This window comes from Ursus maritimus, unplaced genomic scaffold (genome assembly GCF_017311325.1).
Source record: "Ursus maritimus isolate PB19 unplaced genomic scaffold, ASM1731132v1 scaffold_33, whole genome shotgun sequence".
In the NCBI taxonomy this organism is placed as follows: Eukaryota; Metazoa; Chordata; class Mammalia; order Carnivora; family Ursidae; genus Ursus; species Ursus maritimus.
Window position 1 is genome coordinate 29,816,735 of NW_024425897.1, and position 23,880 is coordinate 29,840,614.

Sequence of the window (23,880 nt, forward strand, 5' to 3'; positions counted from 1 at the left end):
ACCGTCAATACCCCTTCCTTTCCCTGGAGGAAATATCTGTTATTGTGAATATTATGAATGCAAAGAAACGTAGAAAGAACACAACGAACACAGTGCATGCGTCACCTAGTCCTAGCCACCTTCGTGCCCTGCCGTTAACGTAGGTGAGAGAATATAAGGATGAAGACCCGTGCAGCTCTCCCGACCACCCTCGCACAGAGATTAGCGGGACCCCTCTGTTGGAGTCTACCAACCCCACGCACACTTCTATACTACTCCTGTCCGTATGCATCCGGAACAAGTAAGAGTGTCGTGCGTGTTTGTCAATGTGATACAGATGGGGCTACGATACGGCGCACGTGCCATCCCGCGGCACAGCACGCAGCTGCGGTCCGATCATTCCAACCCTACACAGCACTCCACTGCGTAAAAACACAGCCGTCCACTTCCTGGTTGAAGGACACGGGCGTTCCCAGCATCTGCTCTTAAACACAATGCAGACGCGCGGGGTCGTTACTCAGGGCACATCCCCGGACGTGCTCAACCGTGAGGGATCAGCATCGTCTACCCCACTGTGCATGGCCGGCTTGCTCTCAAGTGACTGTCACCCACACGCCCGTCTACATGCGTGACAACTGCTATCATCACACACTTTCTTTCCAATCAACAGACGCTTCTACGACCCGCACTTCCTGGTGCCTGTGAGTTTAAACATCTTTCCGTGGCCTGTCATGTTCCTCACTTGCGAGTTGCCTGCTCATATCTGTTGCCTACATTTTATGTTGCCTTTTTCTTATCAATATATAAAAATTCTCTATTTTACTCTGTATGTAATTTGTTGCATTTTTTTCTTAAGATTTTTTATTTATTTATTTTACAGAAAGAGAGAGAGCACAAGCAGGGGGAGCAGGAGAGGGAGAGGGAGAAGCAGGCTCTCTACCAAGCAGGGAGCCCAGTGCGGGGCTCGATCCCACGACCCTGGGATCATGACAGAGCCGAAGGCAGACGCTTCACCGATGGAGCCGTCCCGGCGTCCCGTCCTGCCCTTTCCAAGGAAGCTCACCTCGCTACGAAGGGACAGAGGTTCCACCACTGACTCAAGCTTCCAATCCGAGCATCCAAGACCCTAAGCAATCCCATCCTTAACCTCAGGAACCCTTACCTCTCCGTGACGGGAGACCCCTCGGGCTTCCGGGAGATGATGTAGCGGCAGCTCAGCCCCGCGTCCTTCACCATCTGATCCCCCAGGAACTCAGCCAGGCGCTTGGCTGTGCTGATAGACGTGGACTTCTGCTCCCCATAATCTTCCAGCTTCCGAGACATGGAGCGGTTCTCAGAGATCAGCTCAAACAGCTCAGAATCCGGCATGTTGGCTGCCTGAAGAGAGGCAATGGGCACAACATGGCACAGAAGGAAAGGAGCGCTATCCCAGGCTCACTCACCGGCAACATCCCCCCCCAGTCACTTGACTTTCTCCAGCCGTGCAACAGGGCTGCCTCACACCAGCAAACAGCAACACTTACAAATCCAAACACAAAACGTTAACTGCCATGTCAGTGAACTATACAGAAAACGTTAAGAAATGTTTACTGAGCCATTAGCACCAAAGCTACAGAAAACGGGGAAAGACTTGTGATTTTCCTCCCAAAAGGAAGAGAAAAACAGAGAAAGGAGGAGCAAGGAAAGAGCAAAGAGAGAGACGATGCCAGCTGGAGAGCCACGGCCCGAGTGCGGAGCCGAGGCAGTCCTCAGCAATGAGGACTCGGAGGGGCCTGACAGCAAAGAGCTCTCTCTGCTCCTGCACACACGCACCCCTGACCTCTTGGCCCCCACTGCTCCACGCACACGCACCCCTGACCTCCAGCCCCCACTGCTCCACGCACACGCACCCCTGATCTCTGGCCCCCACTGCTCCACGCACACGCACCCCTGACCTCCAGCCCCCACTGCTCCACGCACACGCACCCCTGACCTCTTGGCCCCCACTGCTCCACGCACACGCACCCGACCTCCAGCCCCCACTGCTCCGCACACACGCACCCCTGACCTCTTGGCCCCCACTGCTCCACGCACACGCACCCGACCTCCAGCCCCCACTGCTCCACGCACACGCACCCCTGACCTCCAGCCCCCACTGCTCCACGCACACGCACCCCTGACCTCCAGCCCCCACTGCTCCGCACACACGCACCCCTGACCTCTTGGTCCCCACTGCTCCCGCACCCCGACCTCTTGGCCCAGACATCCTGTAAGATTTGCTTGCTCCTGTTCGTGTGTTTCTCTCTGTTGGTGCTTACTCTCATGTACGGGTCAACAGTACAGAACAAGACAAAATGCCGAGCTACAGCGGCCCACAAAGGCAGAAAGGCAGAGGAAGGCAGAACAATGTTCCGGGATATTCCAGTATTTCTTTCACTCGGAAACTCTCCTCTTAGCAAACAACACAAGAGAGGAGGGAAAGCATCTGTACAAAGATGTTCAAGGCCACATTACAGAGGTGGAGAGCAGAAGCCTGACACCCAAGAGTAGTGGGTAGTTGTGAGTTAAGTAACACAAACGCAATGAAATACAGACGAACAAGCAACAGAGACAATAAATTCCCTGAGAAGATATTTTCAAAGGGAAGCCAGCCCTGTTGTTTAAACTGTGGGAGGGGCGCCTGGGTGGCACAGCGGTTAAGCGTCTGCCTTCGGCTCAGGGCGTGATCCCGGCGTTGTGGGATCGAGCCCCACATCGGGCTCCTCCGCTGGGAGCCTGCTTCTCCCTCTCCCACTCCCCCTGCTTGTGTTCCCTCTCTCGCTGGCTGTCTCTATCTCTGTCAAATAAATAAATAAAATCTTTAAAAAAAAAATAAATACATAAACTGTGGGAAATACATGCTCATTTACAGGGCCTACAAGGGTCCTGAAAATCAGAGAAGGTGATGCGATCACTGGTAAATTATCTCTTACAGCTGCTTTCACTGTGCCATTTGTTCCCTTCATAGCATTCTGTCACTGGACACGGGATTCCAGAGGCACCAGAACTAAAGAAGTCCTGGAGTTTGGTCAGAGTTAGCCCTGACCCACCCTGCTCTCCAGGAGCCCAGGGACCCTCGCAGCCCGGGAAGGAGGAGGGCAGCCTTACTTTGCTGTACAGCACGTCCAGCCAGTAATCAGCCACCTTGGCAACAGAGCCGTACACGTCTTCCAGCGTGCTGCCCTTAAGGAAGGCCTCGAACACGGAGGACTGGAAGATCTTGATCAGCTGCAGCTCCCCTCGGCGCTTGATCTCGAAGCCCTTTAGCTCAGCCAGGGAGCCATCCTCATTGAAGACGGCGTATCTGGAACCACAGGCGAGCACGGCAGTCAACGGGATGTTGGCTGCGCGCCACTGGCCCTCCGACCGACCCTCTCCTCTAGCATCTGCCAGGCAGCAAACATCTCTCCACCTGGAGGCTCGTGTTTCTGACGGAAGAACGACGTAAGGGCCTGCAGCCTGCGGAACCAGATCTAACAGGTGGAGAGCAGCGCTGACAGTGCTCATGTTGACAACACCTTTCCGAATGGAATCAAAAAGGTCAAAAAACAGAACTACTCCCTTCTGGCCTCCTGGTCCACTTCCTGGATGGCTGTGAACTCTCATCTGTTCGTTTTCTTCCCAAACCCGAACGCTATGGGATTCCTACCTCTTCTTCAGTTTCTTGCCTTCTTCCTTGGAGGCTGGAAGGATCATGGCAAGGTACGGTCCGTCAACCTCGAAAAAGATGCTGTTCTCTGAGCGGGTGACATAGGTGAGTGAGGACGGCTCAGTCAGCTCCTGGTACTGATCGTTGGTAAAGCCTTCCTGCAAAACAGGGGGAAGCGGGGTCTGCCTCACTCCCACCATTCTGGAACTGACATTTGTCCTCTGAGGACTGGCTGGACCAGCAAACTGGGCCTCTTCTGTGCAATGGACACCACTCAGCCAGAGAAAGAGGTTAAGTTCTGACACACATCAGATGTAGATGAACCAAAATGCATTCTAGGGAGCCCAGAAGCTTATACAACTTGTTTCCATTCCCAGGACATTCTGGAGAAGGCAGGAGCATTATTGCAGAGAACACACTGGGTCGCCAGAGTCTAGGGCTGATGATAAAGGAACAGCACTCAGGAACTGTTCTGTGTTGCTCTGCGGTGGTGGAGACATGACTCTGTGTGGGTCAGAACCCACAGAACTGCACTCCATCAAGAGTGAAGCATTCAGCCGATACTAGGAACCCCCAGAGGGACCGCAGACTAGAAGACATGAGCCCAACTGCATTGTGTAGAATCCTGCTGAATTCCAACTGAAGTCACTCTGGCAAACCCTGTCCTGACAGGGTAGGGCAGACCAAAGATGGAAACAGCTACACACACACACTGAGCCTTAGCCGGTAAGTTCACTGCACTTGACGGCACAATCCCAAAGCCACGGTGCACACACACTAGGGCTCAACCAATAAACACACCAAGAAAATGAGGGACAGGCTTCTCACCACATGAGAAAGAAATTGCTAATGAGAAAGGGGACTAGATTGGGGCAGGACAGATCACTGTGGACTCACGTTCTCTATTTTAAAGTGCACACGCGGACAGAGAAATAAATCCAGATGCGTGTGTGGGCGAGGGAGATATCAGGCATCACGTCTCTCCTGGCTCGATCTGCTGAGAGCAGCTAGAAGCACTAACACCCAGCAGCAAGGAGCATCTGCACCTGACCTTGGTTTCTAACACCCTCTCCAGTAAAAGCAACCCGGCTCCTTAGAGAAACGGCTGATTTCAGGGCCAAGACTGGGAAACTCAAGATGAGGTGGGAGCACCTTACAGGCCAGGAAGTAAGAAAGTGCTACTCAAAAAAGAAAGTGCAAGCCTGAACCCAAACCACGGAACAGAGGCATGTGTCTAGAATACGTGGGCAAATGTGAAGAAGCCCCCAGCGGCCACAGAGGAACACGCAGACGAAACACACCAGCACGCAACTAAGCACATGGCTAGGCAGCGGGTAAGTGGGGAAGGACGGTGGGCAGGCTTCCTTACAAGATTCCAATTAATACATGTACCGGCAGGGGAGGGGAAAGCCACACAGAACCAGCAGCAGACACTCAAACCAGTGAAAACTAGGGAGACACGGGACATGTGCATCGTCTCAAGTATCTCCTCCAATGTTCCTTCAAGGCTCTGGTAGTTTTTTTGTTTTGTTTTATTTTTTAAGATTTTATTTATTTATTTGACAGAGAGACAGCCAGCGAGAGAGGGAACACAAGCAGGGGGAGTGGGAGAGGGAGAAGCGGGCTCCCAGCAGAGCAGGGAGGATCCCAGGACCCTGGGATCACGCCCTGAGCTGAAGGCAGACGCTTCACCGACTGAGCCACCCAGGCGCCCCAAGGCTCTGGTAGTTTTAACAGGCGGCCAGACTGTCTGACACCTCCCCCCCAGGGTGTGTGCCCGATAACTGCCCCTGCAGCAGCGGGAAGGTGAGCGGGACAGTGGGCGGGATGGGGGGTGGTCAGAAGTGCAGACCCTGACATCAAGCGGCAACAGGATGAAACAGCAGGCACGTCACCTCTAGCATTCCTTCAAAAATGCTAACGACCTCATCCTAATGACAGGAGCAACAGACAAATGCAAATGAGAGGCGGCCAATAAGCACGAGGCCAGTTCTCCCTGAAGACAGGGCACTGAGGAGAAAGGACCAGCACGCGCAGGACGGAGCCTGGGAGACGCGGGAAATGCAAAGAAGGTCCCTGGCTTGGTTACAGTGTTGTGTCAGCGCGAACCCCTTAGCTGTGATCACTGTGCCACGGTGTGCAGATGCTAACAGTAGAAGAAGCAGACTGAAGGGTAGTACAGATCTCTGTGCTACCGTCAGGACTCTTCCGTAAGGCTAACACTATTTCAAAATCAAAAGTTAAAAGCGCAACAGTCGGACGCTGTGCTATGGGGGAAGGCTCACTCCAGTGCGAGCACAGCCGCTCTGTACAGATCCTCGGGTTACAGGAAAGACCGAACGGCACAGGCAGGCTGGTCTGATGTTCGGAAGGAAACACGTAAGCATGAGAGTCAACGCCGTCCCCTCCCAAATCCCCATCAGAGTGGGGGTCCCAGGAATCCAGGCCCAGACGGCAGGCCCTCCCTGGAGACCCAGGCTCACCTTGACCATGATGTTTAACATGGCCCCGGGGTAGGAAATGGTCACCTTGGGCTTTTTCACACTGGCCGTCTTGATGACAAAGTTTTCAGGGAAGCTGTTGGGCAGGACGCACCATATTCCATCTGTGTCCAGCTCCAGGGGCCTCCTTCAGAGAAAGAGAGAAACTAGGTCACATGGATATCGGACCGCGGCCTCCACGTAGGGAGAACCGGTGTAAAGGCCCTTCCTGGCCGCGGACCCATGAAACACAAGGCCCACGCACTCGCTCCCCGTCCCTGCCCCCAGCCTTCCCTGCTCCTGGCGGCTGACCAGAGTGCAGCACTCACCCGATCTGTTCGATCAGCTCCCGTGCCTGGGTGATGATGTTGGCCCCCGTGAAGCAGACAATGCCTGCCATCTCCATGGAGTACCAGCGGGCCCTGAGAAAGACAGTCACAGCCTGGGGGGCAGGTGGGGCTCCCCTCGAAGGGTCACTAGAGGAGGTCAGGAGGACATGGAGAAGGGGGCGTCTGAAGCAGGGCGGGAGAACCACGGAGGAACTGAGCTCCATGCTGGGGACACTCTTCTGCCTCCCAGGCCCAGGGCTGGAAGACGCAGCAGGCCACCAGTGCAGCAGCTCCCTCAGCACCAGATGGTCACGCGTCCCCGTGAGCCCTCTTCCATGGTCCCCAGCACCATCTCATGCCCTCTCCATCTCCCAGACCCCACGCTCATCCTGACTTCTCAGGGAAAACACAAGCCCACAGACGTCCTTGGCTTCCTGCCAGACGCCTGCCTCACTGCCCCCAAACCAGGTCTCACCGGGAGGCGTCAGGCAACCTGAGGCCCGCCCCTCCTGCCCCTGGGGACTCCACTCAAGCCCTGCTTTCCACCCCTCCTTCTCTGCCATCAAAAAGCAACAAAAAATTAGGGGCGCCTGGGTGACTTCACTTAAGTGTCCCAACTCTTGGTTTTGGCTCAGGTCATGATCTCAGGGTCATGGGATCGAGGCCCACATTGGGCTCCAGGCTCAGCGGGAAGTCTGCTTGGGACTCTCTCTCCCTCCCTCTGCCCCACACCCACCCCCCCCATCGCACACACACGTGAGCACACACATACTCTCTCTGGAATAAGTAAATAAATCTTAAAAAAAAAAAAAAAAAAGCAACAAAGAAAAAAATGACTTTCCCTCAAACCTAACCTCTAGTGCCCCATATTCCTTCTTCTCCAGAGCCGCCACACTGACCCTCCTCACGACCCCTACCCACAGTGGCCGGGCCTCCAAGACCCGCTCCCTCCAAGGCCCTCAGCCGCCATTCAGATCCCACCTCGTCCCATGTCCGTCAGAAACAGTCCACCTTGGCTTTAAGGCCCCCACTCCTGGCCTTCCTGACTCCTCAGAGGGCTTCACACCCGTATCAGTAACGCGGTGCTGCTTGGTGACCGCCTGGACCCTCTCCACAGCCTCGTCACATAAACATACTGGAAACTCTCAAGGCACTGTCTGCAGCCCCAGACCCGGAGACGACATGTCTGCAGCACCGAGCCCCTCAGCCCCTCAACCCCCAGCCCTAGCCAGCGGTCTCCCGCCTCCCTGAGCGCGAGGCCTGCAGGCGCCGACTCCAGGGACTCAGGGCGTACGTACCCTCTACGCATGACGTAGCCGTAGAAGGAGTTGAGGATGCACTTGTGCGCCAGCTGCAGCGAGTCGTACAGGACCTCCATGTTCTTGCAGCGCTTCACCTCGGCCGCGTCGCCCAGCTCCATGGCCGCGGAGAGCTTCTTCTTCCACACCTGGCGACCACACAGAGACTGATCACCTCCTGGGTTCTTCCAGCTCACATTTTACGTAGTCAGTGGCCCAGCGTTTTAATGGTTTGAAAATTTAAATCTACAGAGAATTTCAAAAACCAATACAACGGAAGACCGCAGACATGTGCAGAAAAACCAGTGCTGGCCCCTGGCCACGTTTCCTTTGTCCCACTCTCTGTCCGGGCACAGCCAGTGGGAAGTGCAGTCTCAGGACCCGACCCCCCGAAGACTCCAGCAACAATTCCTAGGAGTAAAGACATTCTGCTCAACCACAACACCATCACTGCCCCTGAGGAACTTCACGAGGGTATGGGATCTGCACGCCCTCCCAGGTCTGCACAACCCACAACCCCGCAGCCAGGCCAGAGCCACACACTGGGCTCCCACGTGTCCCGAGTCACTGGTAACCTAGCACTGCCTGGTACAAGGCAGATGTCCTGAAACGAGTTCTCAGCACAAAGGAACACATTCACATCACATTTTTATTTCTTGTGAGACCAAGGACAAGGGGAAACTACTACAGCAACCCACTTGAACAACTGAGACTTGGGGCAACGTCAGCCTCTTGGGACAGAACCCAGAACCCAACAGTGAGCTAGAGAAACGAAGGAAACCCAATCTGAGACCAGCAACAGAGAAAGGGGCTTCACACCAGCCCAGAGGCCCGGGGTCTCCCAATATGTATCTTGTTATGCAGTTGACTCTGACGTGACGCCGTGGACAAGCCGACTTACAGGCCTCCTCCAACAAGAGAACTCAGAAAGCACCGACAGGCAGAGAGCAAAGCGCACAGCAACAGAGACAACATCATCTCAGGACAACAACTCACTCACGAGCCTGCTGATGGACCAACACCTGCTTATCGGATCCCGTACCACGTGTTGAGACGGACATGATAAAGCTAACAAGGGCCTTGTGCTACTCTGAACGGTTGTAATGGAAATGTTCTCTTCACTGCGGTGGCCATTACACAATCGTATGTTTTTGTCAAAGTCCATAGAACTGCCCATGTGGAAGGCTGACTGGCACGGGCGCCCGTGAACTCACTCCTGCCCGAGCTGCAGGTCTGTCCCTGATGCTGTCACGGTGGTCCAACATTTGACGTTTCTCTTTCCGCTTTACAACATCTCAGCTTCACTCCCCCAGGTGCTACAGGAGCACCTGGCATAGAACAGACAATGAACATCTGGAATGAATGAAAGGCTCTCCGGAATCTGCATCAGACCAGAAGCCATGGATCACGAATGCGGGGCCCCAGCCAAGGGGGGCACATGGTGACACCTGGCCTTCACACCCACAGGCCGCACCTTCTGGGATGCAAGGCTGGAGGACATCTCCCCCAGGATGGGGGTGAGACTCACACGGGCAGATTAGCTCCACCTGCTTCACTGCGAAGAAGCAAGTCTTCACTAGCAGGAATGGTGGGGTGGGTTGCCGTGATGGGACTGGCTGTCCCGAGGCCAAGATGCCCCAGGACGAGGAGCCAGGCCTGTGTCTGAATTAACCGGACTTAGTGTAACGAGAGCTACTCAAGAGGCCCCTCGTAAGGGCAACTGACAAAGAAACACAGGGAAGGCCATAAATATTTCAGCAAACTCCCCATCCAATATGAGAAGAAAATTTTCTTGAAGGCTTGATATTTAGAGAACAAAACAAGTAAGATATTTACTAAATACCTACGATGTGTCAGGTAATGTATCAGGCTCCGAAGAATGAGAAACACACTCCACACTTTAGTGCTTGCTGAAGAGAGGCAGACACAACAAGAAACTTAATAGTTACGTAACTGAAACAAAAGGAGATGGTACCGCAGTTCCTCAAAAGATTAAATACTGAATTCCCGTAAGACCCAGCACCGACACTTTGGGTGCGCGCTCAACAGAACGGAAACCAGGGACCCGAGGAGGTATCTGCACACCCGTGTTCACGCAGCCAAAACATGGATGTGACCCAGCGCCCGCGGACAGACGAAGGTGAACAAAACGTGGGGCGTACACACAACGGACTATCGCTCAGCCTGACGCCCGGCACAACGTGGAGGAACCTCGAGGACCCGAGGCTGAGGGAAATGAGCCGGTCACGGTCAGACACGGCGTGGTGCCACTCACCCGAGGGCCCTGCAGGAGTTAAACCCCAAGACAGAAAGTAGGGTGGGGGGTTACTGTTAAATGGGTGCAGGGTTTTAGTTCCGTCAGACGGAGAGTTCTGGGGAGGGACGGGGTGGCCGCACAGCAGTGTGAATGCCCCCAATACCGCAGAGCTGTGCACTTACAAGCGCTGAGTTTTAGGTCTATTTTACCACAACAAAACGGCAAAAAGGTACTAATAATAAAAGGTGATGGCAAGAGTCTATCAGAGCAGGGACCTTACCGAGTCCGGCAGTGAAAGAAGGTCTTTCAGAAGGAAGAGCCCCGTTTGCTCAAGTATAACACTACTATTTGTCCCGATCACTGAGGTGTTGCTATGTACCTTCCTTGATCCTGATGGATGAAACCGGTCAGTAAATCAGCCTCCCACTCCTCCCATCAGAGGCTGGCAAACTCGTGCGGCCTCTGTTTCTGCTCCAGCTGCTCACCTCCAACTGCAGGGGGACGCAGCTCAGTTCCAATAAAACTTTCTTTATAAAAACGGCCCGCCCAGCCATAGCGTGCTGACATGTGCTCTAAATAAATACTTCCAAAGCAACCGTTCGAACAGTTCCAAGGCCTCGGGCCTCTAATTCTTCCAAGCTAAAAACAACTGTGCACTCGTTACTTTGCAAACGCACGAGAGCCCAGAGGTCAGGAGTCACACATCCTAGTTGGGGAAGTCACAACGGCCCAGACAGCACCAAGCAAGGATTCTCATCTCAGAAGCTAGGCTCTGTTCTGACCTCACAAAGGTCACACTCACCTTGTGGAGACCCTTGAACTCGTAGCGCCTGTCTCGGAAGGCGCGCACCGTGTCCACGTAGAAAGAGTTCTCCCGCTGGCAGACGGTGGTGAGGCGCTCCTCCACCCTGGTCACGTGGATCTTCTTGTACGCCTTCCGGCAGTAATCTGAGGCACAGTCGAGAGAGGGGAGCATGAGAGACTCCACGCAGGGGGCAGCCAGGCCTCCCGGACAAGGCCAGAGAAAGCTAGGAAGCAGCAGACACCAACAAGTGCAGCTTTCTAGGGTTAGCACGAAGGAGCAGAGAAGTCCGAAAGGTACGTCCTCGTTTATCCCATCAAAGAGAGGACAGCCCTGTGCGAGGGGGCCAAACTCCCCAAGAGCACAGGAAGGGGAAGTCATCATCTGATGAAAAAATAAAGAAAGGCCGCAGGAAGGACCAGTTCACAGTGATCTCATCTGGTGCAACATCTAGTCTAACTGACCTCAGGCTGTGACCTACCAGCACAGCCCAACTGAGGCCCAAGTCAGAGCAGGCACCGCGTCTGGAAACCACTCACCTGACAGCCTCCGCTTCTCGTATTTAGCCTGCTCCTCGCGGGACAGCTCGTGAAAGGCCCGGGGCGGACCCTCTGCAGTCAAGGGAGGGAACTTCTCCGACTCCAGCTGGTGCTGGATCCGATGGTACTCGCTGCGGCTGGCTGGCACTAGGATGGTGACAGAGGGGAGTCCGTGACAGGGACCCGCGCACCTGCTCCCTGCCTAGCCACCCTGCCCCAGCCCTGGGGTGGCACTCACTGAACTCGCCCCTCCACTGCCAGGCCATCTTCCTCTGGCAGTCTGCTCCCGGCTTGTTGAAGTCACAGGCAGCACAGGTGGCCTCGTCCACCACGGCAGACGGCTGTGGCGGGCAGGAAGGGATCAGTTAGGGTCTGGGCAGAAAGAGCTCCATTCTGATGTGGGAACCTGTCTCACCTGCAGACGGTTCGTCAGGATGATGTTGGGGTACATGGCCCCCACATCCAGGTGGTAGATAAGGGGACACTCTATTCTGTTCGGAACATCTTTCAGGGAGGTGAGCTTGGTCTTAATCTGATCACACACCTAGGAGAAAGGACAAAGGAGACTGTACGGATGGTCACAAGCAAGCACTGTGGGACCCAGAAGGCAGCAGATGATGGCCACCAACATCTGGAGGCACAGGAACCTCACAGGAAGAGACAGAGCCCTAAGCAGGACAGCGTGTCAGGGAGCAGCAGCCTCTACCCCAGAGGACCTTTTGGGGTTGGGAGCATACCGTGAAACACCGTCAGCGGCCTTGCCTGGCAGGGCCGTCTGCCAGCGCGTGCGGGACGGGGCTAGAGTATGAACAGCACTCTTCCTGGGCGCCACTCGTGCCTGCACGGCGTGTGCACGGGACACCCCAGCCTCAGCAACCCCTCACCTGAGAGAGAACCCTCAAGAGGTCAGCGGGGACTCAGCCATAGGCCCCCCAGCCCACACGCTACGCTCTGAACCTCCGTGCTAGACCACAGAATCAGATTTGTTTCCAGTCAGAGGCCGAGCTGTTAGCCAAAAAACCCCTCCTCATCCCAAACACCTAGATATCCTGCATGAAACACGAGAACTATCCCTGTAAATGCTGAACTGAGCTTCTAAGGTACCCTCAGAGGGCAAAAGCAAAGCGTGCACTCAAAACCAGGGCAGTGAGCTAATTCAGCGATGCCTGGCAGAGGCCAGGCCTGTGTCAGGGTCCCCAGGACCACTCCCCAGGTACAGTGACTCACAGAACTCAAACAGCCAAGGGAAAGGAACGTGGGGGCAGAGGCAGGAGGAGGTCAGGCTCCAGCTAGGACGAGCTTAATTCTCCCAGCATCAAACCAGGACAACACGCGCCGAGTGCCGCGGCCAAGCGCCGTGGCGCCCGCAGACCCAGCAGCCAGGATTCCGACTGGGCGTTGGTCACGTAGCTCCTCTGCCCGCACACACCCACACCTCAGACTCCCAGGAGGAGAGCAGGGGCTCCGCGTGAACCGGTGTTTGCACAAGTGAGCGAGGTTCACGAGGCACTGCTGTCCAAGAAGAGTGAGAATCTGGGCCCCGAGTTCCCAGCCTCACACGCTTCCGAGGCCGGCCGGGCCCGCGGTGTGAGCGCTCCCACACATTTCTCATGCCTCCTCAGCGCAAGGCAACCTGCACACAACAGGGAGATGACACAGAACCCCCCGGGGGCCCACCTCCATGGAAGGATAAACCAGAACACGTCTGCCCAGCAGAATCACATCTCTTCTGGCTCTTGCTGGAGAAAGTCTTCCCTGAGCACCTGGCACCACAGGCTGGTACCTCCAACAAGTCTGTGGTCTGGGAACCCTCAGCCAAGGAACCACAGGACAGGGGACCCCAGGCCAGAAACCGCATCAAAGTACCTGACGGCCCCTGGCAGGCCGTCTGAGATGCCCTGCTGAGTATAAATTCACATTCCAAATCGCAGAGCGAGTGTAAGAAGAACACCCCCATGACCCCCGTGACCCCTATGACCCCCACGACTGAGAGCAGACACAGTAGGAGGAGGCCCCTGAGAACTTGAGAGAATACATCTCCTACGGTAACTGTGGGAAAATGAGCATAATAAAAATACTGCAGACCAAAACTCTAAAGCAAGAGTCCAGTTTCAAAAAAAAAAAAAAAAAAAGTAAAGCACATCAGAAAAAGAACCAATAGAACCTCCAGAAATAAAAACACCGCCCTAAAAAGTAAAAAGTCAGCGCAGTTACATAAGCTAAGGCTACCTGGCTTCTGACGGCCATGTATTTTTATCCACCCCCCAAAACGTAACATGGAATTAGGTCAGAGCACGAACACGTGCTTAACTGCAAAGCTCAGTCCGCACAAAACGTGCACGCCACCAGGGAACGCACCCCCAAGTCTGAGCACCACCAGTGTAGTTACTCGAATACCTCAGCAAACCTCCGTGAAGGACCAGATGGCAAATACCTTGGGTTTTGTGCCTATACATTCTGTCACATGCTCTTTTTTTTTTAATAACATTTTAAAAATGTAAAAACCATTCTTCGCTCGCTGGCTACACGGCCGTCATGGGCTATAGTTCGCCCGTCTCTGCTTTCGTCAGGAGTAAACTCAAACACATCTAAATAGACAAACGATTAACCAGGAGAGTAGCCGTCTTTTTTTATAAAATATGTTAAACTTGGTAGTCATGTGAGAAAAATCACTTGAACACAAAATTGCCCTTAGTATTAAAAAACTCTTTAAAACCCTCCAAAGAAGTCAAGATAAAAAACATACCAGAACCCGTAAGAAACCATGACTAGAAGAAGAGCATCTATCCTATACAACGGGACAGCCAGAAGCGTTAACGCGTCCTGTTTCTAACTGAATTCTAGTAATGAATCATTAGAACAGTCGCTCCATCCTTCTCCACCCTGAGGCATGTTCTGAAATGCTACTGGGGAGGCAGAAGGGAAGGAAGCCAAGTTCCCAGAGGACACGCCCAGCGCTGCCGCGCACCCCAGCTGGCGCCTCCCGTCAGCATCCTGGGGACGGGATGGTCCCTGGGAAACGAAGCGGTGAGCCTGTTGCCCTTTTCCTAAGGACCCTGGGCTGCCATTTACAACACTCTGCGGACAGCGCGGGCCACACCGCCGTCCTCCAGGGGCCCAGTACTGGGCTCCCCCAGGCGTCTGGAGGCCTCAGCTCAGCACACCTCGGTCTCACATCGCCGCTTCTTCAACTTGAAAGTGGCATCTGCTCCTCCCGAGGTGCTAACTCCCGTTTGGTTTTTAGCCTGGACGCTCCTCACAGGCTGTCCTGACAGCTCCCTGGGCCTACGGCAGCTGGAGCCGACAGCAGCTGCGCAGCACTTCACAGTTTGCACACTACACACACACATTCTTACTTGAACTCTGTCTAGTGAGTCTGTTACGAGACGTTTCTTGAAATCAATCCTTAAACTGATAAAAACTCCAAACCACGAGCCACTCAACACGTCGCAGTGCCGAGCAGGGCCTAACAGACACAGCCGAGAAGGCCACGTCCGAAGAACGGCCAGCAAGCGGGGAGGTACCCGGGTCCCCAGGCGTGGCGCACATTGTCAATGGTGCTTTCTCACCGTTAATTTGACGGGTGTCATAGTCACTATGTTCTGCTCTGTCACTTGTAGGAACTGACTCTCAGCACTTTTAAAGTCTCCTTAACAACAAAAAATAAAAACCAATGGCTCCTCACTGCCTATAAAATAAAGTGCAATTGAATTGAGCTTCAGACCCAGCACTCACCTCTGTCCCACATCCGCCCACCACGGTGTTCCAAGAGCCAGTTTGAACTGCTGACAGATGACGGTCACGTGCTGGACGGAGGAGCCCTCCACCTCCTTGTGAAACTCTCCTACCTCCCTAAGTCGGGTCATTCGCAGTGACTGCAACACTGTCCTGTCTCCTGCCCCAACCAGACGAGACCCTGTGTCCTCTGTCTCAGGGCCCAAGCAGCAGCACCAGCAGGTGCGTAACAAACACGCTACTGAAAGAAGCCAGTCTACGAGGCAGGGCACGTGACAATGGTTTCTCTCGGCCCCCTGGAGCGTTACCTCTTGGAAGTTGGTGACCTGCTCCATGGGCACCTTCTCCTCTTCCTCGATGGCGTGACGCATGGTCTTCTCCACCCGCTGCAGCAGGAAGTCAAAGGCAGCAGGATTCTAGTGCAAACAACCAAGAAAGGACACAAGTGAGGTGGGGACTGTCCTTGCACCAACCAGTCTACCTCGGCAGGACGCTGCAGAGAACGTTCCAGAGGAGTCAAGCACTTGCCCTGCAGCGCCCTAGTCAAGGGCAGGCTGGACAAAAGAAGTCTGCTGAGGAGTCCCCAGGGCGAGAGAGGGGTGAGGGCTTTACTGCAGCCCTCGCGGCTTCTGGGTCCCACCAAGCATTCGGCAGGAAGGCCAGGGTGGGGCTCACCATCCTGAACCGGCAGGGGATGTCGCTGCGAAACACGCCTGACTCGAGGGCCTCCACGTGGCCACCCACGTAGGTCTCGGAGTCCAGCACATGACCGTCGTCTGTCAGCTTGTTAAACTCCTGCTCCTGCTTGTTGGGGAAGATGATGTTGGCATGGAAGGCCTGCACCATCAACAAGGCCTCACACAGAGTCCCGGAGCCCTTCCGCAGCACCTATGGGGGGGAACGCCGGGCTGTAAATCACACGCCACAATTCCGCGGCTGCATCCACGTCAGCCGCCTGGGACCAGCTCCGCGGGGCAGCGTGCAGAGAACGGCACGCGGGGCCGGGAGAGGCACTGACCTCATCAGGCTCCATGGGGATGATGGTGCAGAGGGCGAAGATAAAGGGGTGGACGTACTTCATGTACAGGTAGTACGTGGCCACCGCGTCCGACACCGAGTACGTGGCCAGAGTCTGAGGAGACAACAGCGGAGAGTCAGAGCAACGAGGAGCCACGGAGGGGCCACATCAGAGCTGGAGCGGCAGAGTGAGGGCAGGCACGTGCCTGGGGCTGCTCAGTGGCCATCCGGCACATGTCCTCGGGGTCCAGCTCCACGGGGTCGTAGCCCAGCTTGGCTTTCGCAGCTGCCTTGAGGTTGTGGCTGCCCACAGGAAGGTAACTGTCCCTCTTCACCCACCTGGGAATAAGAACCAGAGCAAAGGTCAGAGAGGACCCCGAGACGAAGTCCAAGAACCGTGAGAGGTGGCAAAGCTGGACGCACCCCAGAGAGACGCAGCCCTAACAGACCCCACAGGGAGCAGGCCCCTCGGGAGGCCTCTCACCCAGATGCAGTCAGCTTCGCGGATGTGCCCTCGAACACGAGCAAATGCCAGCGCCCACCCTCCGAGCCCCACAGCCCTCCCTTTCTCCCTCCTGGAGAAATACGAAGACAGGGGGTGAGACCCCACACCCTCTGGCCTCCCTCAACCCCTCCAGCTTGTCATGTGTGTGCCGCTAGTCTGCCCTGCTCTCCCCCACCCTCAGGCCCTATTTTTAAACTCCCATTCTCTACTTACACAGTCCCTTCAGCATGGAAACTGGAAGTCAACCCTGTACCCCTCACCACCGTGCCCATTCCACATCCTGCCCTCAACTCAGTCCCACGATGGACACAGCTATGTCCCTGGCACCCATAACTCCCTCTTGACTGCACCTAATCTCACCTCCCTCGGCCTCCACACTTGCCATCCTCCTCCCCAGAAATGCCCCGTGGCCTCCCAGTACGGCCACCTCCTCTGAGGGTCCCCACCTGTCTTTTTTCCTCTCGAGAGACTGTCGATCACCATGCCCCATGTGAATGGGGTTCCCAGGCCTGCTTCCTCCCCCGGAAACCCACCCCAAACCCTGAGCACCAACACTGCCTGTGACTCACGTGCCCCTGGCCCCCTGTCCATGGATCCCTAAGTTCACCCCTCTTCAATCCCGTCCTCATTATGACTCTGCCTGCCCCTTCCAACCCATGCAACGTAACACCAGGGCTGCCGAGAAGACAGATCAAGCTTTAAATGTGTCAATGGTTCCCCAAAACTCACCTCCCCACAGGCTGCAGGAGGCCCACAAGATCTCCCTTCTCTTCAGCCTTCCGTCTCAGCACTCTGAGCCCCCTCGAATGCCTATCTCCAGCCTGGACACCCCTGGCTGTGGCACCACCTTTGTGGGGGTGCTCTCACAGCACCAAGACCTCACCCCACCTGGCCTTTCTGCTCTGGCTTCCCCACCAGGTCTGACATTAACGTGTTTGCTGGTAGAAGGAATAATGAGCACACGACGAAGGACAGCACATCCCCCGACCCAGCCAGAGCCGCATCCACCACTGTCCTCGAAGGTGATGGGAGCTGCTTCTCAGAAGCCACCTTCCTCCCTCAAAGGGAGGTGGGCAGGACCAGTGTGTGCAAGAAGGGAGCTCTGGACCCCAGTCGCAGAAGGCCCTCCTGGGACAGCGCGATGAGCTGTGGGGCCCACCTGAGACAGTCCATGTGAATGCACTGGGATGCCTTGTACTCCCCCTGGCTGTCCTTCTGGAACCCTATCTCCTGGTACATGCTCAGTCCGTGGATCGCTGCTCTGGCCTCCACAAACGGCCTGGGGATGAGGGCAGACAGACGGGCACAAGCAGTTACACTTTAGTTCTCTCAGAGACAGGAAGATTGCCCCCAGCAGACCCCCAACAGACCCAGGAACCCCACACCCACTTCTCCTCAAATGGGGTGAGGTGCGTCTCAGGCCACGAACCAGCACTCCTCCCACCCTTCCTTCCTCTCCCAAACACTTTCTTTCCATCTTTACCGTTGTCACACCGCCATGCAACATCCCCTCCCAAACACATCTTAGTTACCCACAATTAAGACTCACCAGACACAATTAAGACATTAGACTTACCAGTCAAAAAAGTCCCCGTTGTAGGTGACCATGATGGTGGGTTTGGTCTCCTGGACATGTTCAAACCATCTCTGGATTAGATGACCCTGAATTCAATGATTCTTAGCTGTCAGAGGGTTTGTTTCTCTTTGAGCTATTTCCTAGCACCCCTCCCCAAGTTTAGGAAAAGCAGGGCCTCATGTCACTGCTTCATTTCCATACCCACCCCGTGCCTCCAGTGTGAACGAGGACCCCACTGCTAAACACCCCGTCCAGCACAGGGCCGTTCTGATTACATGAGCGCCAAGTCTTCTACCTCCCATTTCACCCCAAATATGAGGCAGTATCCCAAAGGACACCTCTTTTTTTTTTTTTTTTTTTAGTTTTTTTTTTTTTTTTATAAATCTTGGCCCACCCCGTGCCTCCAGTGTGAACGAGGACCCCACTGCTAAACACCCCGTCCAGCACAGGGCCGTTCTGATTACATGAGCGCCAAGTCTTCTACCTCCCATTTCACCCCAAATATGAGGCAGTATCCCAAAGGACACCTCTTTTTTTTTTTTTTTTTTAAGATTTTATTTATTTTTGATAGATCTAGAGAGAGGGCACAAGCAGGGGGAGCAGCAGGCAGAGGGAGAGGGAGAAGCAGACTCCCTGCTGAGCAGGGACCCCGACCATGGGTCGATCCAGGACCCTGAGATCATGACCTGAGCCGAAGGCAGACGCTTCACCGAATGAACCACCCAGGCGCCCCACCAAGGGACACCTCTTTACCTCGTCTGGTTCATTGAAGACACAAAAAGGTCCTTCGTACTCTGGCTTAGGGGTGAACTCGAAATCTTCAACATCGTCTGAAACGATCTCCCTGTTGGTGATGAGGTAGCCCTGGGACGCACACGAGCCATCGGCGCGAGTTAGGACACACGAAGCCAAAACACACCTTCCACTCGTGGCCCAGGAGCTCCTGCCACAGGAATCTACAGCAATGGGAAGGCACGCCAGCTCTCCCAGGAAGAGCCCCATATGTCTCAAGCTTCTATTGGAAGGATCATGGCTTGTTTGTTCACTGTTCTGGACTGACTCACTAATTTTTCACCCAAAATATACTAAGCATAGGGTGGATGCTGCTCTGTTTTAGGGACAAGACAAGGTTCCTGCTCCTACGAAGCTTACATCCCAAAAGGAACCACTTACCTGACCATCAATCATATAGGAAATCATCATAATCTGGTCGGTCTCAGGGTCGGGAAACTTGAGGGGCAGTTTGGTCGTCTCGATGTCAAATGCCAAAACCACAGGGTCCTGCAGGGACACAATGTCTCATGACGTTGGACAGAAACCAAGCCGCGCTCTAGAGATCCCAGTGGTCTTCTCACCCCACCACCTTCACCTCCACCTCCAGCTGCTAAAAGAGTCAAGCTGCCATAGGGAGAGGCTCCAAAAGAAGTGAGACAGGCATTTTGGGGTTGACTGAGCTGTTTCAAGAATGCCATGATTCACTGATGGTATAAAAATTTAGACACATACAAGAGGTTAGACCATGATAGGAAAATCCTAGAATTATAGAACATTTGAGTCTCAACGTGCTTGAAAATGCATGACCTTATTTTGACCTTTATGACAACCCAGATAGGAGATCGTGGTACAGAGCTCACATCTCTGTTTTGGAAATGAGAAAACAGGAATACAGACTTGCCCAAGAACACAAAGCCATCCCTAAACCCAGGCCTTCCGGTTATGAATCCATTTTTCACCACATCACTTCACTATCAACCACCCAAAATGGAAATCAGAGCTTTCCCTCAAATGTTCAGATCCAGCCCAGCTCAAACACAACATCACATGGTGCTGAGTAAGCACAAAGGGAAATTATACTCGGTCAGAAACACACACACACACACACACACACACACACACACACACAAGATTTTTCTACAACTTTCTAAAGAAAGTATTTGAGGAAAAAGAAAAAAACAAATCTCCGACTCAAACTCATCCTTCAGCACCGAGTGAGATCTTTCCAGAAACAAGTGGAAAAGTCAGGATGGAGGAAATGCAAGCAGTACTCACGGGTCGTTCAACAAGGTCATCTCGTCGGGAGATTTCCACAGGAAAGGCACTTCCTCGGTATCTGACGTTGTACCAATGAGCCTGCAGGACGGGTAGCACATTAATAAAGAGCTCTGCGTCTGTCCCGGGAGGTGTGTTTCTCCACGGATGTATCCTTTCAGGGTCACCTCCTGCCTGTGCGGCTGCCCAAAAGGGACGGCCCCCTCACCACGTGGATCTTCAGGTCGATGGAGAGGCGGATGTGGTAGGGCACGTCATACTCTCGCATATCCACAACGTTGTCCAGCTGGTCGGTGACCTTCTTAGAGGCTTCCTCTTCGTCGATAACCACACTGCCCCCTTGCAGAACACTGCAAAACAGAGAGGCCAGCTTACTCAACTGTACTCTGCTCGGGGTCAGAATAGGGGGAAGACCAGAGCCCGCGTGGAGTAAACACAGAAGGTAAATCGAGGTGGCAGAGATGACCAGACAGGCCCTTCTTAAAGAATGACCTGAGATGACACCTTCCCACAAGCAGCAGGACACAGGAAATTCCATGCACACTTAGAACATGTATTTTATAGGATGTAAGTTAAAAATTTTAAAAATTGGGGCGCCTGGGCAGCTCAGTGAGTTAAGCATCTGCCTTTGGCTCAGGCCATGATCTCAGGGTCCTGGGATGGAGCCCCGCATCGGGCTCCCCTCCCTGCTCAGCAGCGAGTCAGCTTGGGATTCTCTCCCTCCCTCTGCCCCTCCCCATGCTCACACTCTCTCTCTCTCTAATAAATAAATCTTAAAAAAAAAAAAAAAAAAGTGGTGTCACTGGGAATCCACAACGTTGGTATTATTACAGCAACTCAACTTCGGAGCCACAAACCCACCCTATGTAAGAAAGAGGTAAGCTAAAACACAAGCCAGGAAACCACCGTTTATTTAACACAAACGCAGCACATAAGAAATTCTACCTACACTGGGGCACCTGGTGGCTTGGTCGAGGGCCCGCCTCTTGATTTTGGCTCAGGTCATGATCTCAAGATGGTGAAGTGGAGCCCCACGTTGGGCTCCGGACTGGGTGTGGAGCCTGCTTAGGATTCTCTCTCTCCCTCTCCCTCTCCCTCTGCCCCTCCCCCCTGCTCACGCTCTCTTGTTCTCTCTCAAAAAAATAGATAGATAAATAAAAATAAATAAACTAAAAGTTAAAAAAAGAAATTCTACCTAATTGCTTGCAAGTGTTTCTACACTGAACAGAACCAATCCTTAAGGTAACTTCATTGCTGAGTTTTCCTGCTTCCTACCCATCTTGTCAACTTAGGAAAAATGGGAAACGGTCCTTGTGGACTGCCTGGCTGCTCTGCTTATGAGAAGGCTTACCTGGAGAGCATAGCTGTGTACGCATCACTGGCATGGCCCTGCTCCCGGTTCTTCTTCACAGCAGGGGAGACGTCCTTCCTCACTCTGACAAGATCCTCCACGGTGTTGAAGGACAGCTTAATGTAATTTCGCTTCAAACCCACCAAGTGATTTGGCTACGAAGTGATGAGATCGTGCTCATGAGTTCAAGAGAAAAAGGACTTTGTTTGGGTAAGAAAATAACGGGAGAACAACTCAAATGTAAATACATGAGTAGAAAAGTTGGCAAGTCCAAAGCATCTTGACCAACTCTGCATGTGGCACAACTAAACCACTGGAGTTCTCCACGAGGATGTATGGACAGTCACCAAAGCCCCAGCATTCATATACCATCCCACAGGTGCTAAACTTGGCCTCTTCCCATCTCGCCCCAGGGCAGGGCAGACCAGCCTCATTTACCCTGGAGGGTCCAGGTGATACTCACCAAGTCCAGATCCTCTTTGGGGACAGTCTCTACTTTAGCAATTTTACCCTGAAACTTCTTGGAGAGGAAAGATGAAACTTCTCGTTCACAACCCTAAATCAAGATCAGAATGAAAGGACTTCCTCTTAGTAAAATCTATTGTCTTCCTTGCATGTTTCTCTAGAGGCCTCTTTGCTTTCAGTTCTGGTGCCCCCCCATAAAATGAGGCACAGGTCATGTGACCTGATTCTATGGATCACAGACTTACCTTTCTGGTTGCAATGTAGAAATATGGCTTGTAGGGCAAGGCCACCTGCAAGAGCCACCAACCCATTCAGGGACAATGAGAAAGAAAAAAAGAAGAGTGAAGACAAGCTGTTTGCTGCTATACCCACAAGCAGCCCAGATCCAACCCATCTTTGACCTTGACATCTCTTACAGGATGACGTAGTCGGGAATTAGCACCTGCGTGTTCAGCAGGGACAGAAGTCTGAGAGAGACAAAACTCTCTTTCAGTCTTTCCGAGCTGGGTCTCTTATGACATCTTACGTGGAGACCCATGCAGCTCCAAGGGCCCATGTCCCCAACAGGCTTCGGGCAACTGCACACCAGAAGCCCCTCAACCCCTCTCCTCCCAGCTAAATGAACACCTGCCATTTTGGACCCAGTACATCTCATCACTGAGTGGGTCTTAGCTTCTTGGGGCTCAGGAGCTTACCTTAAATCTGCTCCCATCATCCTGAATAAAGTAGTAATCCACTGCACTGACTAAGCGTTTGTCTTCATCTAAAATCTCAGTCTACAAAAGAATCAGTCAACACGGGCACCAAGTTATCCTCCACGCAGTATAAGAACCCTCTTGCCCCTACTCTCTGGGAAACTGAGCACAGAAACGAAATCTTTCTCCACCCCCACATAAACATTCCCCATTCACAAGAATCACATCGCAACATCTTCCAAGCGAGGATTTCTCTCCCTCTCTCCCTCATTCTTAGAAACCTGTTATAGGTTCACGGGGACCCCGCTCAGCTCCGTCTTCCCAGCAGCCTCTTTACAGCCCAGTGATGCAGAAGAAAGGACAGCCAGGGACAATCCCACCTCCACCCGCACCACCCACTCTTCAAAGGCCTAAGCCACAGGGAGGGTGCAGCTGCCAGGGGCTTACAGGGTGCATGTTGACCAGCCAGCCTGTCTTCTCGCCGGGCTCCTTGAGCCTCTCAAATCCAAACCGCGAATCCATCTTATCCGTCCACTGACTGCGCTCCAGGCGCTTAAGAGCCGAGACAGAGGAAGAGGGGCCATCATCCCTGAATGAAAGGAGGAGGGAAATCCTGTCTTCACTGAACATCACTCTATCCATTCCCGCAACCCCAGTGCACCCAGTGTAAGCGTTTTGGATGCAACACAGTAGACGTATCCCTGAAAAACCTCGAATTTGGCAAAACTGTTCATTAAAGTAACAGAAGTCATGGGAAACATGACTGGAGCAGGCGCCTCAAAACCTGTTCCACTCTGTAACCAGAACGCTAATAAAAATGACCATCGTGGCTAGATGCCGCTGCCTTACGGGACAGTAAAAATGTACAGACGCGCCTGGGTGGCTCGATCAGCTCAGTGCCCCGCTCTTGATTTTGGCTCAGGTCATGATCTCAGGGTCGTGAGACTGAGCCTCGCATCGGGCTCCATGCTGGGCGTGGAGCCTGCTTAAGATTCTCTCTCCTGGGGCGCCTGGGTGGCGCAGTCGTTAAGCGTCTGCCTTCGGCTCAGCGCGTGATCCCGGCGTTTTGGGATCGAGCCCCACGTCAGGCTCCTCTGCTGGGAGCCTGCTTCTTCCTCTCCCACTCCCCCTGCTTG

The 23,880-nt window shown here is 53.8% G+C and overlaps 1 protein-coding gene across 1 annotated transcript in view; it reads right to left on the minus strand.

Annotated features, from left to right (window-relative positions):
• POLE (DNA polymerase epsilon, catalytic subunit) overlaps positions 1–23,386 on the minus strand; it is a 45,084-nt gene extending 21,698 nt beyond the window's left edge. The window contains exons 1-25 of the mRNA XM_040620096.1: positions 23,192–23,386; positions 22,745–22,825; positions 22,295–22,339; positions 22,048–22,140; positions 21,585–21,739; positions 20,442–20,583; positions 20,234–20,314; positions 19,358–19,465; positions 18,938–19,048; positions 18,185–18,270; positions 17,768–17,887; positions 16,310–16,442; positions 16,105–16,218; positions 15,762–15,974; positions 15,395–15,502; positions 11,767–11,895; positions 11,590–11,692; positions 11,352–11,498; positions 10,813–10,958; positions 7,754–7,902; positions 6,456–6,548; positions 6,130–6,274; positions 3,647–3,804; positions 3,106–3,301; positions 1,142–1,356 (exon numbers count right to left, since the gene is read on the minus strand). Of these exons, the coding sequence (XP_040476030.1) occupies positions 1,142–1,356; positions 3,106–3,301; positions 3,647–3,804; positions 6,130–6,274; positions 6,456–6,548; positions 7,754–7,902; positions 10,813–10,958; positions 11,352–11,498; positions 11,590–11,692; positions 11,767–11,895; positions 15,395–15,502; positions 15,762–15,974; positions 16,105–16,218; positions 16,310–16,442; positions 17,768–17,887; positions 18,185–18,270; positions 18,938–19,048; positions 19,358–19,465; positions 20,234–20,314; positions 20,442–20,583; positions 21,585–21,739; positions 22,048–22,140; positions 22,295–22,339; positions 22,745–22,825; positions 23,192–23,386 (3,266 nt within the window). The remainder of the gene's footprint in view (positions 1–1,141; positions 1,357–3,105; positions 3,302–3,646; positions 3,805–6,129; positions 6,275–6,455; positions 6,549–7,753; positions 7,903–10,812; positions 10,959–11,351; positions 11,499–11,589; positions 11,693–11,766; positions 11,896–15,394; positions 15,503–15,761; positions 15,975–16,104; positions 16,219–16,309; positions 16,443–17,767; positions 17,888–18,184; positions 18,271–18,937; positions 19,049–19,357; positions 19,466–20,233; positions 20,315–20,441; positions 20,584–21,584; positions 21,740–22,047; positions 22,141–22,294; positions 22,340–22,744; positions 22,826–23,191) is intronic.
• Positions 23,387–23,880: the final 494 nt, after the last annotated feature.